At 34.6% G+C, this 14785-nt stretch overlaps 1 protein-coding gene across 2 annotated transcripts; it reads left to right on the top strand.

Moving 5' to 3' along the window:
• Positions 1–6817: 6817 nt before the first annotated feature.
• LOC114313339 (alkylbase DNA glycosidase-like protein mag2) lies at positions 6818–12681 on the top strand. Of its 2 annotated transcripts, none has more exons than XM_028259722.2 (2): positions 6818–8214; positions 12331–12681. In XM_028259722.2, exons 1-2 carry the CDS (start codon positions 7064–7066, stop codon positions 12350–12352), a joined length of 1173 nt encoding a protein of 390 aa, XP_028115523.2. In that variant the 5' UTR covers positions 6818–7063; the 3' UTR covers positions 12353–12681. The 2 variants fall into 2 exon arrangements, 1 of the variants encoding a protein (XP_028115523.2); XR_014365222.1 differs by having other exon boundaries at positions 6957–9205; positions 9683–12681.
• The last annotated feature ends 2104 nt before the right edge of the window (positions 12682–14785 follow it).

The following is a 14785-nucleotide window of genomic DNA, read 5'->3' on the forward strand; positions in this document are numbered from 1 at the left end:
ACATGTCATATTATGAGTTTTAAAGTGTTTTCCAGAAAATTAGCCCAAAAGGATCGAATTTGATGCTTTAAATGTTGAGTTTCATGCTTGGAGACAAATCTGGAAATTCTAGATTTTGGATCCACGCTCGAGCGAGGAACTCCGCGCTCGAGCGTACACTCTGAGTTCATGCAGTCTGTTCGAGCGAGAAAAGTAGCGCTCGAGCGTGAAATGCGTGTATCCAGTACTTTGCATGTGTTTACAGTTCGCTCGACCGAAGACTTGTGTCTCACGCTCGAGCGGGGGTCGAACGCCCGTCGAGCGTGAATTTCATGCATCCAGCACTTTTGCAGTCCGCTCGAGCGAGGAAAGTCACGCTCGAGCGGAGCTCCTTTGTCTGCATGTCCGCTCGAGCGTAGAAAGCCACGCTCGAGCGAGACCCCTATATTCTGAAAATTCTGAAAAGTGTTTTAAAGTGCATCTTTGCATCCTCATTCCATCCTAGGCATTCCTAGGCCTAGTTTAAGGCATCATAATGAGGATAATGCTATAGAACCACACCGAGTCAAGATAGGGACTAAGTTATTATTTCCCAAACGTGTAACTTAGTGTGTGTTCATCCTGTAACTGTGTAGGGTTGGCATCCGAGGACGCTCGCTAGCCTATCTGTAGTCCAGAACTCTGTGAGTAACAATGTTGTAAAGATATATTCAATCAGGAATATTTTCTGAATGATCAACTGTACTGCTTTTTGAAATGATATTTCTTACTGAATGAATACTTGTCCTATTTGCGAACTGTATTCGTGGCATCCATAGCAATTTACTGTTACTATACTGTACTGCTACTGTCACAGAGATCTCTGTCGGTTCCCATGTTTGGAACCACTACTGTTTACTGATAGGATGGCCATCAATTGACTGTGCGGTCTGTTAAGACCTACTGTACTGTTTGCTATTGGATGTACCACTTATGACTGTTATGATCGAATAACTGATATACTGTTCAAATGACTGTTTTAAATACTGAAATGACATTCATTCTTAACCTCTTTACGCATATGTTATTCACTGGGTTTTAGCTTACTGTTTATATATATATATATATATATATATGTAGGTGTCCAAGCACCGAAACGGAGCTAGGAGCGTTGGGTTAAACTCCCTTTTTGTCAAGCCAACCAACGTGCCTCACTGCGAGGTTCCATGTGTGTCCAAGCCAAGGCTGCTTCGGGGTGTTTGAGATTTCCCCTTTCTGTCTCTATTTTGTATAGACTGTATATACTTGTACTGTACTGTTATGGTAGGGATTTGGTCCCTAACTTGAATGCCCGTATATGTTGTATGCACATACTGCTTTTGTTCTGAATGTGAATATATATGAAAAGTCTTTTTGCATACAGACTGTCACAGCTCATTAGACATCTTTTATTACTATTTTGGCTTCCGCCAGCCCCTATACTCTGTATTACTGTTATTACTGTTAAGTAGGCCTTCGGTAATCATGAATTACTGGCCGGTTACGGTGCTAAACCCATAGGGGCGGGTTTCGGTCGTGACATAAGGCCACTGCAAATTTTCACTCTCATCCGTAATAAAAATCTGCAGTGCTCAAATCTACAAAATACTTGCACTTAAGTGCAAAGAAAATGCAAATGTTTTTTTATTTTTACTTACCCCCCCTCTCTCTAAAAAAAAACAAGTTGCATTTTCATGCAAGTATTACTAAATCCTAATCATCAATTAAAAATGAAGGTTTTAGTCCAATCTAATGAAAACTGAATGAAAAACTACGTAGAATTAAAAGAGTATCATGCATAAAATATATCTACACAAGGAATGGGAGTACTGAAAACCAGCATCAAAGGGGACGTGATGACTAAATCAATCCCCTTAAAAAGCCCACTTGATTGGACATGTTTACACAAATTATCAACCTGTTACAGTAGTACAAAATTTTCTACAACATTAGCCTCAAAATTTTGCTAAGGACTGTATATGTAAGCAGTAAGATACTTATTATAAGTTTATCTTTATCCAAATGAGTTTGTGTAATAACATAACATTGATTGTTTTCCCACTTGCTGCCAGCCAAATGGAGTAAGCTGTGCATCAAAATATTCAGGAGACATGTACGCTTCATAGTTCTTATCTCCTTCTACATTGTGAATTCCTTGTGCATGCCTCACCTGGATGTATGGTTTTATAAGACAACAATGACTTGGAAAGCATGAACAATGACTTGTCTAGCCTAAGTTCCTTGACTTTGCAGCATTAAAATAAAATTCATAACTAAGCATGTACATTCAACACTTAAATACACAGTTTTAGCTTCCAAATAAAATTCGGGTCTCTAAATGTTAAATTTAACAAATATCAATTTTGCAACTTTCGAATAACAAATTCAGCTTCTAATTGATGATTCCAGCAACTCATAAAATTGCTTCAGCACATAAATGTAATTTCCAATAACCATAGGCATTGTGTTAACTTCTGAATAAGACAATAAATACAATTTCAATAGTTATATGATTGGGGCTCAAGAGAAAATGAGTAGGACTATGACCAAACAGAAGATATATAACAATTCTAAGTCAGAGAGAAAAATGCATGAGACAAGCAAGCAAATAGCAGATGAAAAAAAAAAAATTAAAGACAAAGATTGCAGTCCAAAAAATCAGTCCCCAAATGCATGAGGCAAGCAAGCAAACAACAAATGAAAAAAAAAATTGAAGAGGAAGATTGCAGTCCCAAAATCAATCCCAAAATCTGTTTTTTTATATGGATCGTAGTCCTAAAATCAGAATTTCAGAGAAAGAAAAAAAGAGGGTAGCGACCAAAAAGGTGGTCGCGATCAACGCTGTGAGAAAGGGAGATGAAAGGGAAGCACCATTTGAAGGAATGCCGTCGATAGAGCTCAGTCAACGGTGCGAGAGAGCGAGAGGAAGAGAGAAGAAGAAGAAGAAAAAGCGACAAGCTCTGTGCTGTGCTCTGCCATGCCGAACAAGAGAATGAAATTTAAGACAAAGAAGAAAAATAGGAGGAGGCGGAGGCGGGGAGAGGGAGAGAGAGAGAGAGAGAGAGACGAAGAAGAAGAAGGGAATACATACCTCTATGTCTGTGTTTGTTCTGCCGTGCCGCTTGAGGTTGTGGAGGGAGAGAAAGAGATGAACAATTTAGGTCAATTCTTTGTTTACTCACCTAAAAGGATCAGTCAACTGTTAAAATTTATTAAAAAAAAATGACAGATTCAAAACAACGTGGTTTTCATCCGTTAATTTATTGGCGACAAAAATCATTAGGTTGCCATAAATATTATTCACCTTTCCGCGACTAATTTATTTATGTCACTAAAAAGTTACAATCGGCAACCAAAATTTTCATCGCCATATATTAATTTGGTCGCGAAAACATTTTTAGCGCTCCCGCGTAGAAATTTATGTTGGCGCCAAACGTTTTGGTGACCAATAATCTCAACTGGTCGCCAATAGTTTATTTTTTGGCGGCCAACTAGTATATTGTTGTCGATTATATACAATTGGCGGCTAATTTCAATTTGGTTGCTAAAAAACATCGCCAAAAATGCTTTTTGTTATAGTGAAAATTAAACATTCAGTTTTCAATACTTAATTTTTAGTTTTCAATTTTCAACTTTATCAAACAACACCTAAGTCAGGATTGTTTGGGGTGTTCTAAATAAGTGCACTTTTTGTCTTTTTGAACTAAAAAGTTGAGGAAAAAATATGGTTGTTTGGATTAACTTTTTGACTTTTTGTGAAAAAACGTGTATTAAAAAATTATATAAATTAGTGTGTAGGAGAAGGTAGGGAGAGTAGCAGTATGGCCAACCGTCTTAGGCAGAGGCATTTGACATAAGAAATGGTTGCCTTATTTGCGGGCATTGCATTGGACTATGATGCTCGGCCCATGGGGGCTCACCATGGGTCCCTTTTTGCTAATCGAAACCGTTTAATGTGTACAACTCATTGATTATTATATATTTATTGAAAATCACATTGATTGGATATCGATAGCTATCTGAGTGGATTAGTTTTTTTTTCAATTGTTAACTATAACGCCATCCATTTTTTATACAAAACTGATTTGATCATATAGTTAACGATATCTGATCAACGTGATTTTTTATAAGCATAAAGTACTCGGCGAGTTCTACACATTGAACGGTTCAGATTATCAAAACAGGACTTGTGATGGCGCCCCACGGGCCAAACAACAGCGTGCTTTTTGTGCAATATGGTTGTACAACTTTTTCAAAAGAATTAGCTTCACCTGTGGGACGTCAGACGAGTTTTATTATTTTTTGTGTAAAATTATTTTTTTTAATATTTTTTTTTGGTGAATAGTGATAACTTTTTAATTTTTTTTTTGTAATTTTTTGACTTTTTAGATTATTTTGAAGATGCCAAACCAGGCCTCAATGTCAAGTAAGATTTTCTTGTTTGGGAAGTGGCTAATATAGGCAAAAAGTCATTATAAGTTATCACATCATTTTATCTACTTTTATGCATATATTTTTATAAAAAGTCAAAAAACTAACTAAAATAGTTAATTCCCAAACAAAGTTTATAGCACCAAACATGTAGTCCCACCACTATTGTTTGGCCCCATTTGGGGTGAACTTTTGGAGCTAAAATAGCCACACACAAAAACAAAAAAAAACACTTAACATTACTCTTTTTGTTTTTTTACATATATATATATATATTTGTAAAAAATCAAAACATCAATTAAAATCGATAGACATAGCTTTTACAAAGCCACAGGTATAGGTTGCGTTTACAAGTCAACAAGCCCAAATATTTGGGCCGTTATGTATCCAACCTAGTCAAGTTTCAGTTTTGTATGTTGTCTTTGGGCCATTCCTTTGTATGGTTTGTTCAGGTTTTTCCTAAGTCTGGTCACATATAGGCAGCCCAGTTTTATCATACGTGAATCTTCCCTCACTAAGTAGTTGGTTGACATGTGGGTTTGGCATAGGTTGAGATTATTTTAGTCGCAAAAAGATAAAAATAGATATTTTAATTTCAGATTAAAAATTGTTATATCTAAACTATAGTCATTATATTTATTCTCTTATAAAAATAAAAAAAATCCATTCCAAACGAGATTATTTTAGCTTAGGAATAACCAAAACCCCAATTCAAATCTCAAACGAAACCTAAAAAAAATTATCACATTCTACCAAAGGCAAGTTGTGAGATTTTAACAAAGTACTTTAAAAAATAACTTCAAATAATTAAAAATTAATTTTTTAATCTAAAAATATTTTTAATGTAAACAACTAATTTATATTAATAAATTAATATCTCAATCTTATTTCACATATATCCACTATGACAAACCCTTCAAGCTTAAGCAGTTTCCCCCCCTTAAAACTCATGTTTTGTTAAATAAATTAATGTCCTTAAAATAAATCTTCCAATTAAAAATTTTATTTTAAAAAAATTAAAAGAAGAGATGAAACAACCTAGATTTAAAAAATAACTGAACTTGAATAATATGTTAATTTATTCAATTTTTTAAAAAATACTCAAGTTTAATATTATAACTCTAGAGAACTATCCGCCGAAAATAAAAAATAAAAATAAAAAAATAAAAAACTTTAGAGAACTCAAAAAGCATTCATTCCTTAATTTTGGTCCTCTCAATTCTTCCTCTAATGATGTGTAATTAGAAAAGTTAAATATGAGGGGATCAGAGCACTTTCACTTGATATTTCAAATAATAGAATAATAAATTTGACATATCAGATAGAGAGGTTTCATGTCAAATTAATAAATGTCAATTTGTCACCTAAGCTTTTAAAAAAATTAGACATACTAAATTTGAAGGTTTGGGTGGAGATAGTCTAAGCTTCCTTCTATATTTTATTTCTCCATACTCATGTGGGTTTCAATTCGGTCTCATATGGATGATCCAAACCGTTTATATCATACGCTACATAATAAAAATTATTCATACAAAAAATCAATTTCATCAGACAATTATAAATATAAGATTACATTGCATTTTACTTTGTAATATGGATGATTTAAGTTTTATTATAGTTATTATTTATTTTATGAAACAAAATGTGATTTATTTTTATATTTATAATTAGAAAAATGAGTTAGACCCTATTTTGTGGAGGACCCCTCACTGATCTATACCACTCATGATGTGTGGGGTCCACTCATGTATATGTGGAGTCCACATCATGAATGGTGTAGATCACAAAGGGGGTTGTGGGGGTCCTCCACAAAGGGGGTCCCTATCATTGCTGTTATAATTATATAATAAAGTTAATTTCTGTATGAATGATCTTTATTGTAAGGCCTTATTTGTCACCCCTAAAAAAGTCAAAAAGTCAAAAGTCACTATCCTATTTAAGTCACGTCATCTTATTTAAGTCACATCACCTTTCTATCATATCACTTCAAACCCAACCCATGTGGTGCTTTAAGAAGTTGGTAAAAAGCTAACTTTTTGACTTTTTTAGTCTATTTGGTTTTTTTGTGAATAAAAAATGTGAGAGGTAATGTGACCAAAAATGAGTAAAAAGTTAAAAGCTGGCTTTTTACTGGGTTGCCAAAGCACTTCTATATTTGAGGGTTGTTTGAGATGACCTAAATAAGTGTACTTTTTATCTTTTTACAAAAAAGATGTACAAAAAAGTAGAGAGATAATGTGATGAAAAAAGATAAAAAAATAGATTTATTTTTGAATTGTCAAACTTAACTTTAATAAAAAATTAAAAAATACACTTATTTAAAATATTTTAAACAACTTGAGATAGATAGTTTACATCATCAATATAAGTTTCGATTTAAACTTACAACTTATACCAAATAGAAGAGGTAGAAGAGTGAAAAATCACTTCATATGAAAGTGAGTCAGCTTATTAGTGGTGAAAATTAAGAGACAAAATTAAAGAATGTGAACATAATTTGCACAAAACAATTCAACATCACATAGGATATCAAATTAAAATAAATTATACTGAGAAAAACTAATCAACACCAAAACACCATCCCTTTTATTATTAAAAATCATCAAATTAAAGATTTGTTGTAATCTTACTGTGCATGTATCGACTTCCATTCAATCCTCGTCGTGAAACCATCACCACCACCACACTGCTCCACCTCCACCCCCACCGACGCCGCCAATTCAACTCATCAGCCCAAATGGGCAAACAAAGACGATCCCAAACCCAAATTCAAACTCAGCCCCACCCTGACGCCACCACCACCGCCGCCACAACAACCACCACCGACCTAGCCATTGCTCCTTCTCAACCCCCCTCTCCCACCACCACCAAAACCAAAATCCCCATCCGCCGCCGAAAGAAACGTAAACTCTCCGCCGCCGCCAAATCACATCAAGAAAACCCTAAATCCAGCTCCCCCAAGAACAAGCTTTACCCCCTTCAACCTAAGCCAATTCAGAGAATCGTCTCTCGATCACTGTCTTGCGATGGCGAAATTGAAATCGCCCTTCGACACCTTCGAAATTCCGATCCCCAACTCGCTCCTCTTATCGAAATCTACCCACCCCCGACTTTCGATTCTTTCCAACCCCCATTCCATGCCCTAGCCAAAAGCATTCTCTACCAACAACTCGCTTGCAAGGCTGGAACTACGATCTACACTCGCTTCGTCGCCCTCTGTGGCGGCGAATCGAGCGTTCTCCCAAACACCGTTCTTGCCCTAAACCCTCAGCAGCTTCGACATATCGGCGTTTCGGGTCGAAAAGCTAGTTACCTTCATGATCTTTCGAGGAAGTACCAAAATGGGATTCTCTCTGATTCGTCAATTGTCGAAATGGACGATAAATCTCTCTTCACAATGCTTACAATGGTTAATGGGATTGGGTCTTGGTCAGTTCATATGTTCATGATTTTCTCTCTTCACAGACCTGATGTTCTTCCAGTAAACGATCTGGGTATTCGCAAAGGTGTTCAGCTTCATTTTGGGCTTGAAGACTTGCCTCGGCCATCGCAGATGGAGCAATTGTGTGATAAGTGGAGGCCCTATCGGTCTGTTGCTTCGTGGTACATGTGGAGGTTTGCGGAAGCCAAGGGGGCGCCTTCGAGTTCTGGGGCATTGGCTGCACCTGCCACGAGTTTGCAGCTGCAACAGCAAGAGCAGCAGCAGCAGCAGCTGCAACAGCATGAACACCAACAACAGCAGCACCAGCAGTTTTTGGATCCTATCAATGGCATTCTCAATCTGGGGTATTGTTCCTTCCACTTCAATTCATAGTTTGTGTGTGTGTGTGTGTGTTAAAGCACACTGCTTTTGAGTGATTCAATGGCTTGTTAATAAAGTTATTCAAGCTCTATATGTTCATTCTGCTGCATTGTCTTATTCATTCTTGTCAATCCTGGTAGTGTTGAGTCACTTTAATCTATATGCGTTGGACCTGCTCTCAAATTCTTGTGCAAGTAGACATTTTTGAAAATATTATTTTGCCCTATGTACTTATCTTGTTTTATTTATTTGTCTTTTTAGAGCTATTGTTTTCTTTTGAGTTCCTACTTATCAGTCTCATGCTTGCTCTGTTTTATTTAATTTTTAGTCAATAAATCATTGTAGGTAAGAAATTCAACTTGCTAGTGTTGATTCTCGTGATGCTTTTTTTTATTAACTTTTTTACTTCATCCCTGATTATCCGTAGTTCTAGTGTCTCAGCCATGCATGGGAGCATTTAATGTACCAGACAGCTTGTAACTGGCAATTTTGCCTATAGTGAACAGGCAAAAGATTTTAAAACTATAATATCTGTTGTTTTATTTCACGGCTAAGCCCTTAGCTTACTTTGTCTGCAATTTTGTTATTTATCGAACGCTATAAGGTCCGAATCTATTGTCAAGCAAATTACATAAGAGATGACAGAACCTTCACTCCTCTATCTAAAAGGGCAAACAGAAGTAAACTTCTCCCTTTCCAGGCTGTCCCTTCCTTTATTTCAGCTAGACAGGCTAGGACAGAGACTATTGTCTTGTGCCTGCGTGCATGCAGGTTGCTTGTTTCACTCACTTCATCCGGTAGAGAAGCCTGAATCCCTAGGGTGGGGGGTATTTCTGTATGCTTGTTCCTGAAGTATAAAACGTTCCATTTGTTCCTGATGGCATCCTCATTGGATTGAGGAAGCTCTTGACTATTATTTGAGCCCTTATGTAGTTTTGCGCCTGGGTATTGTGGATATTTGTCTTTAACCATAATGTCTGGGCCTAAGAAGCACGGACACTTCTAAGAAGGTAACGTATCCGTGTCGTATCCGTGTCGGACACCGACACTCTTTGGACACTTTCCCGACACGTGTCCGACACTCTTTAAAACGTGTCCTATTTTTTAAAGACCCGGACACTCTTTGGACACTTGTAGAATACATGTGTATCTCTTAAACACACGTGTCTATCAATTAGACACATGTGAAACCAATTATAAGTTTGAACAAAACAACTTAAGATACAATAATAAAACAAAAATCATATAAATTCATAAGAATTATTGTCATATTTAATATTTTTATTATCTTTGAATGATATATTCATATATATAACATATAATAAATATATAAAATTATATATTTCATGCGTGTCCCCCGCGTGTCGTGTCCTGCATTTTTTGAAAATTAGCGTGTCGGCGTGTCCGTGTCGTATCCGTGTCGTGTCACGTGTCCGTGTCCATGCTTCTTAGGTCTGGGCTGTTTCAAAGTGAGGGTTTGAGTGGCTAGGTCAAATGCAACTAATTTTATCAATCTACTGCAATGGTGTGTTTGAAAGATAAAATTTAACTGTAAGTTGCTACAGATGGTTTGGCCTGCTAACATTCAGCCCTGATTTGATCAGAGATAATCACTGTGGTTGTACATATATGCTTGATATTCGTGGAGATTGAAATGATTTGTATACAAAAGATGAGCGATTTCCAATTGTTTATTTTAATTGATAGATAGATGTAACAAAAAGTTACAATATGATTAACCAAAATTCTATAAGAAGAAAGAGTTGCCAGCAAGAGTATGTCCTGTAAATTGGGTTGTTTGGAATTTATGAACTGATCTAACATAGTCATCTCATTTCACTTCATCATAGTTTGATTTGAATAGGTCATTGCGAAGTCACATACCAGTGGAACTTATAATTGGTGAACATATGCCGGAAGTGGTGATACCCTGATTCTACGTTGACGTGTTGATAAATGCATATGTCTGAATCGGCGTAACTAAAAGGTGTAGTGGTTGTGTTTGCATGGAGATGAGCCCCATACATACTAGCAAATCTGAAAATAATATTTGGTGTATAAATTTAGAAGCTGCTTTAAACAGACTTTTTGAACAACACATGCAAGTGAGGGCTATGGGATTAGCACCTTCATACAGTTGTTAAATGAGGAATCATCATTGTATTTATACACATTTCCTTTTCGGTAGATAAAGTATCCTTGTGTCAGACGCAGGGAGATGTTCTGTTATTGTTTCTGCCACACCAAGTTTCATAGTATTCTAATGTATCATAAGATAGAACCATGATAAACCCCTTATCAAGATCTTGTTTATTCAATTCCATAATAGAGAACACGGCTACAGATTCCAACCACATAGCCAACTGTGTCTAGTTGCTTTAGGTCAATATCATTAGCTGGTTTGTGGTATATACTGGAATCGAGTATTTTTAACTACTATGTGTCATATTGGTAAGCTGATGTTTGTGGTTGATCTTAAGAGGAGCTGAGTTTCTTAATATCCCGAGTGTTGTTTACATCTTTGCACTTCCTCCTTTTATTGCCACTGCTGCTGGTATGCTAGCCAAGCATTTAAGAATGGGATGATCTAGTGGTATGATGTGATTATGTGAATCACTAGAAACATGTGAATTGTATTAAATTTTGTTAAATTGGGATTAGAGTGGGCTACTAATACTTACCCCCCCCCCCCCCCAAAAAAAAAAAAGACTCTACTATTGATTGATAAACTTTATTATTTGACACGAGTGGGCCTCACCCATCATGGGAGTAAGGGCTGTAAATTCATCAAAAAATAATGCGGATTTACCAATTTCCTTTGTTGTTTTTAGTAAGGAAAATATATGAATCAAAACTATTAAATATTCCAGGATCAAGTTGATAGTTGTAGTTTTGTGGTGGAAAGAAGGCTTTACTGGCAGCTAATTTTTACTTGTCTTTTTCTCTTTTCTTGGAATATCATTTGGTGGAATGTCTTTTTGAACCTCTATCGTTTGGGCATGTAGCTTTATACTATGGTATTCATTGCAAGTTCAAATTCTGATGTATGGATTACTCAATTCAACTCAATTGAACAAGCTTTAGTTCTAAATTATGTAGGAACTATTTTTCAAAAAAATGCTTTTTTTGTATGTTTCTATAAAAGTTGCGTTGCTTGAGTGTTTGAACTAATAATGACCAACCTGAAAATTTAATGACGAGAGTTTTCCTATTTCATCCCCAAGTCTTGTTTTTGATTCTTTAAATCTTCAAAATTCATAAATTTGGGTCTCGTTTGGCAAGTGTTTGTTTTAGCCTAAAAGTCAAAAAGTTACTAAAAAAATCAAAAAGCCTATAACCTATACAAAAAAGTCAAAGATTTCATTTTCTCTCTATTTTTTATATATTTTTTCATAAAAAATCAAAAAGTTATTCCAAACATACTAGTTTTTTTACTTCATATTTTAGTCAAAAAGTTACTAAAATAGTTTGTTCCCAAACAAGGCCTAAACATTTCATTGTCAAAAAAACAAAGGAACTGGCATCTTTTTGGTAGATTTGGTGGTTTTCAATGCTGCAAATTCGATTCTCTTCTCTGAAGAAAAGCTTGCTAGATGGTTTCCTAATGTCTACAGATATTTCGAGGGCAGTAAAAAATTTACTTTGAATCTCAACATTTAGCATCTCAGTCCTGAGTTATTCGTCTAGGAATATATGCTGGAATAGGGACAAATTCATATGAACAATAGATTGAGTGATTGGTGATAATATGCTACCTCTTTTCTGCTAAATGTTATTGCGTAGTTCACATGAAGCTATTTTGTAGGGTGAGCTTATTGTATATCTTGGGTTAGCACTGTGAATGTAATGTTACTATATATTGTTTAAAGTCATAAGTATATTTGTATGACAAGATCATGTGCAAAAGTGGTTCATGACCAGTGTGATATGAACGACATAGTTTGCCATAAGTATGTGTTTTTAATATCTATTAATAAAAAAATGAATGTGCTTTTACCAACACCTTTTCAGTTTCATTCTGTGATATATTCTTATATATGTAGTTGTTCTAGCATGTATTTATGGTGGTTATTGTTCTTTTTCTTTGCTGTGTGATGTAGGGCCTGTGCGTGGGGACAATGATTGGGATCAGAAAGTGTTGTTTTGATTATGCTCATCCATCCATCACTTTGAGAAGGCGGCTTTAAAGCAGTGTGAGGAAGATTAGGAGATTACTTGGTGCAAAAACCTTGGATTGTCGAGGCTCTTGAGATGAGCACTTTTAACTTCAATCTAGTAAATTATTTGCTTCGGGTTTTAAAATAAAAACTATATGCACTCTTAGTTCTCTTTGTGTCCAAGAAATGCCAGTTCTAAATTGTTAATTTTCTTTCATAGGACTGCTTGGAAGCTGATGTATCATCAAAATGCTTGCACATTTTGTTTAATTTGAAACAGCATGTTCACTTGTACTTCACTGCCTCTTCTATTCTTCATTATTATTTGTAGATGTCTTTGGTCTATGCTTAAAATGGAAGCACTTATCCTCAATCCCAATTGTCACTATGCCAAATTTAGGCTTTAGCGGCGGTTTTTTACCGCCGTTAAAGGATGTAAAACCACTGTTAAAGTCTTTAATGGCGTTTATATTCGTGTCGGAAAAGGTACAACTGTCGTAAAACGGTAAATTACCATTGTTAAAAGTCGACCAAAAACGGTAGTTCTTTATCGCCGTAAATAGGTTCAAATTTTTAAAAAAATAATTCTCTCTTCTTGCACCCCTAGGTCTCAAACCCTTGACCTCTAATCCAAACACGCCCAACCACTCCACCACAGCCACTCTATATGAAATATATTTTCTAAATAAATATTTAAACATTACTTTTGCTTTATTGTAGATAGTCATGTTCAATCTCTGGCCGCGCGTGGTCACCACTCGCCAGAGTTCCGCCAGAGCTCTGTCAGCAAAGACCGCCGTCATTTACGGCGGTAATGAGAGGGCTTTAGCGGCGGTTTCGTTATTGCCATTAAAAGAGGGTTTTAGTGGCAGTTTTTTTAACGGTAGTTTCATTACCGCCGTTAAAGATACTTTAGCGGCGGTTTTTTTAAAGGCGGTAATGAAACCGCCGTTAAAGATACATTAATGGCAGTAAAGAAAGTTACCGTTAAAAAAACAGCCGTTAATGTCCTGTTTTGACATAGTGTGGGTAACTGAAGACATTTTTAGGGTACCATGGAGTTTCTTTGTAAAGATGAGATCACATTGGCAGATTAAAATTTGATTGTACTTCATGGTACCATGGAGTAACGAAGGCAATTATTTTTGGTTGAGTTTTCAGAAATTATTTTTAAAAATAAAAATTAGTTTGATGAAAAAAAAAAAGAACTTTTTTAGTTTTCAAAACTTATTTATCCAAAAAAAAAAAAAACCATAAGAAAATAATGGGTTTATTTATTTAATTTTTTTATTAAATAATTTTTAAAAAAATTAAAAAAAACATATTAACAAAAACATTGTACTATTTCTAAGTCAAGTGACTTGGATATCAAATATAATTTGCTTAGGAACTATCAAATTCAAAAAAAATTAGTGCCACCTTATTATTTATTCATACATTTGATATAACTCATTTTAATGATAATTTTTTTTATCAAATTTGTTTAAGAACCGTCATGTTAGGGTCTGTCATGTTAGGGTCTATCGAGCTCATCACGGATGATGATCTTTGTAAAGTTTTCTATATATATTATTTCTAAAAAATAGGTCCACCTGATAGTTTTAATCTTATCATATTTGTCGTCAAAAAAATAAATTATTTATTTAAAAAAAATATTCTTGTCATTAATTTTTTTTGGAGACAAATGAAATAAAATAAAATAAAATAAAAAGACTACAATTATCATATATATCTAATTTTTATTTTTATTTTTATAAATAATATAATAGAAAACTCTACATAATAAAATATTTAGCTAATGGAAACGAAATTTATGATAGGCTCTATGATGGTCAAGTTTAAATTTAAAACTTAAAAGAAGCTCAATCTTAAAATTTTGAAAAAAAAAAGGTGTTTGTTAGGTACACTAGTTTTTCTTACCATTATCAAACTCTTTAAATTTAGCAAATTTCTTTTGTTTTTTTGGGTGCTAAATTCTTACACTTACAAATACACCGCAGACACATCCATTGGAACCAAAAAAATTCCTTTTTTCTATTAACCTCATACACTTGAATGCAAACACTACAACATCAATTTTGAAGGCTTTTAGGCCCCGTTTGTTTCGTTGGATATAAAATGGAGGATATAATATGATGTGGGATTTAGTCAGGATATATAATGAATAGGATATAAATATTGGATAGTATATCCCCCAAGTCATGTTTGTTGACTTGATATATAAGATTGGATATATGTTATGCATGTTTGTTTTACAAAATATATTGTGGGATATAACAAGTAATTTCCAAGATTACCCTCATAATATTATATTATATTATATTATATTAAATTAAATAATATTATATTATATTAAATTCAAAATTTATATTAAATTAAATTCAATAATATTATATTA

The sequence above is a fragment of the Camellia sinensis genome, chromosome 3 (assembly GCF_055761805.1).
Source record: "Camellia sinensis isolate YWXY chromosome 3, ASM5576180v1, whole genome shotgun sequence".
Lineage (NCBI taxonomy): Eukaryota > Viridiplantae > Streptophyta > Magnoliopsida > Ericales > Theaceae > Camellia > Camellia sinensis.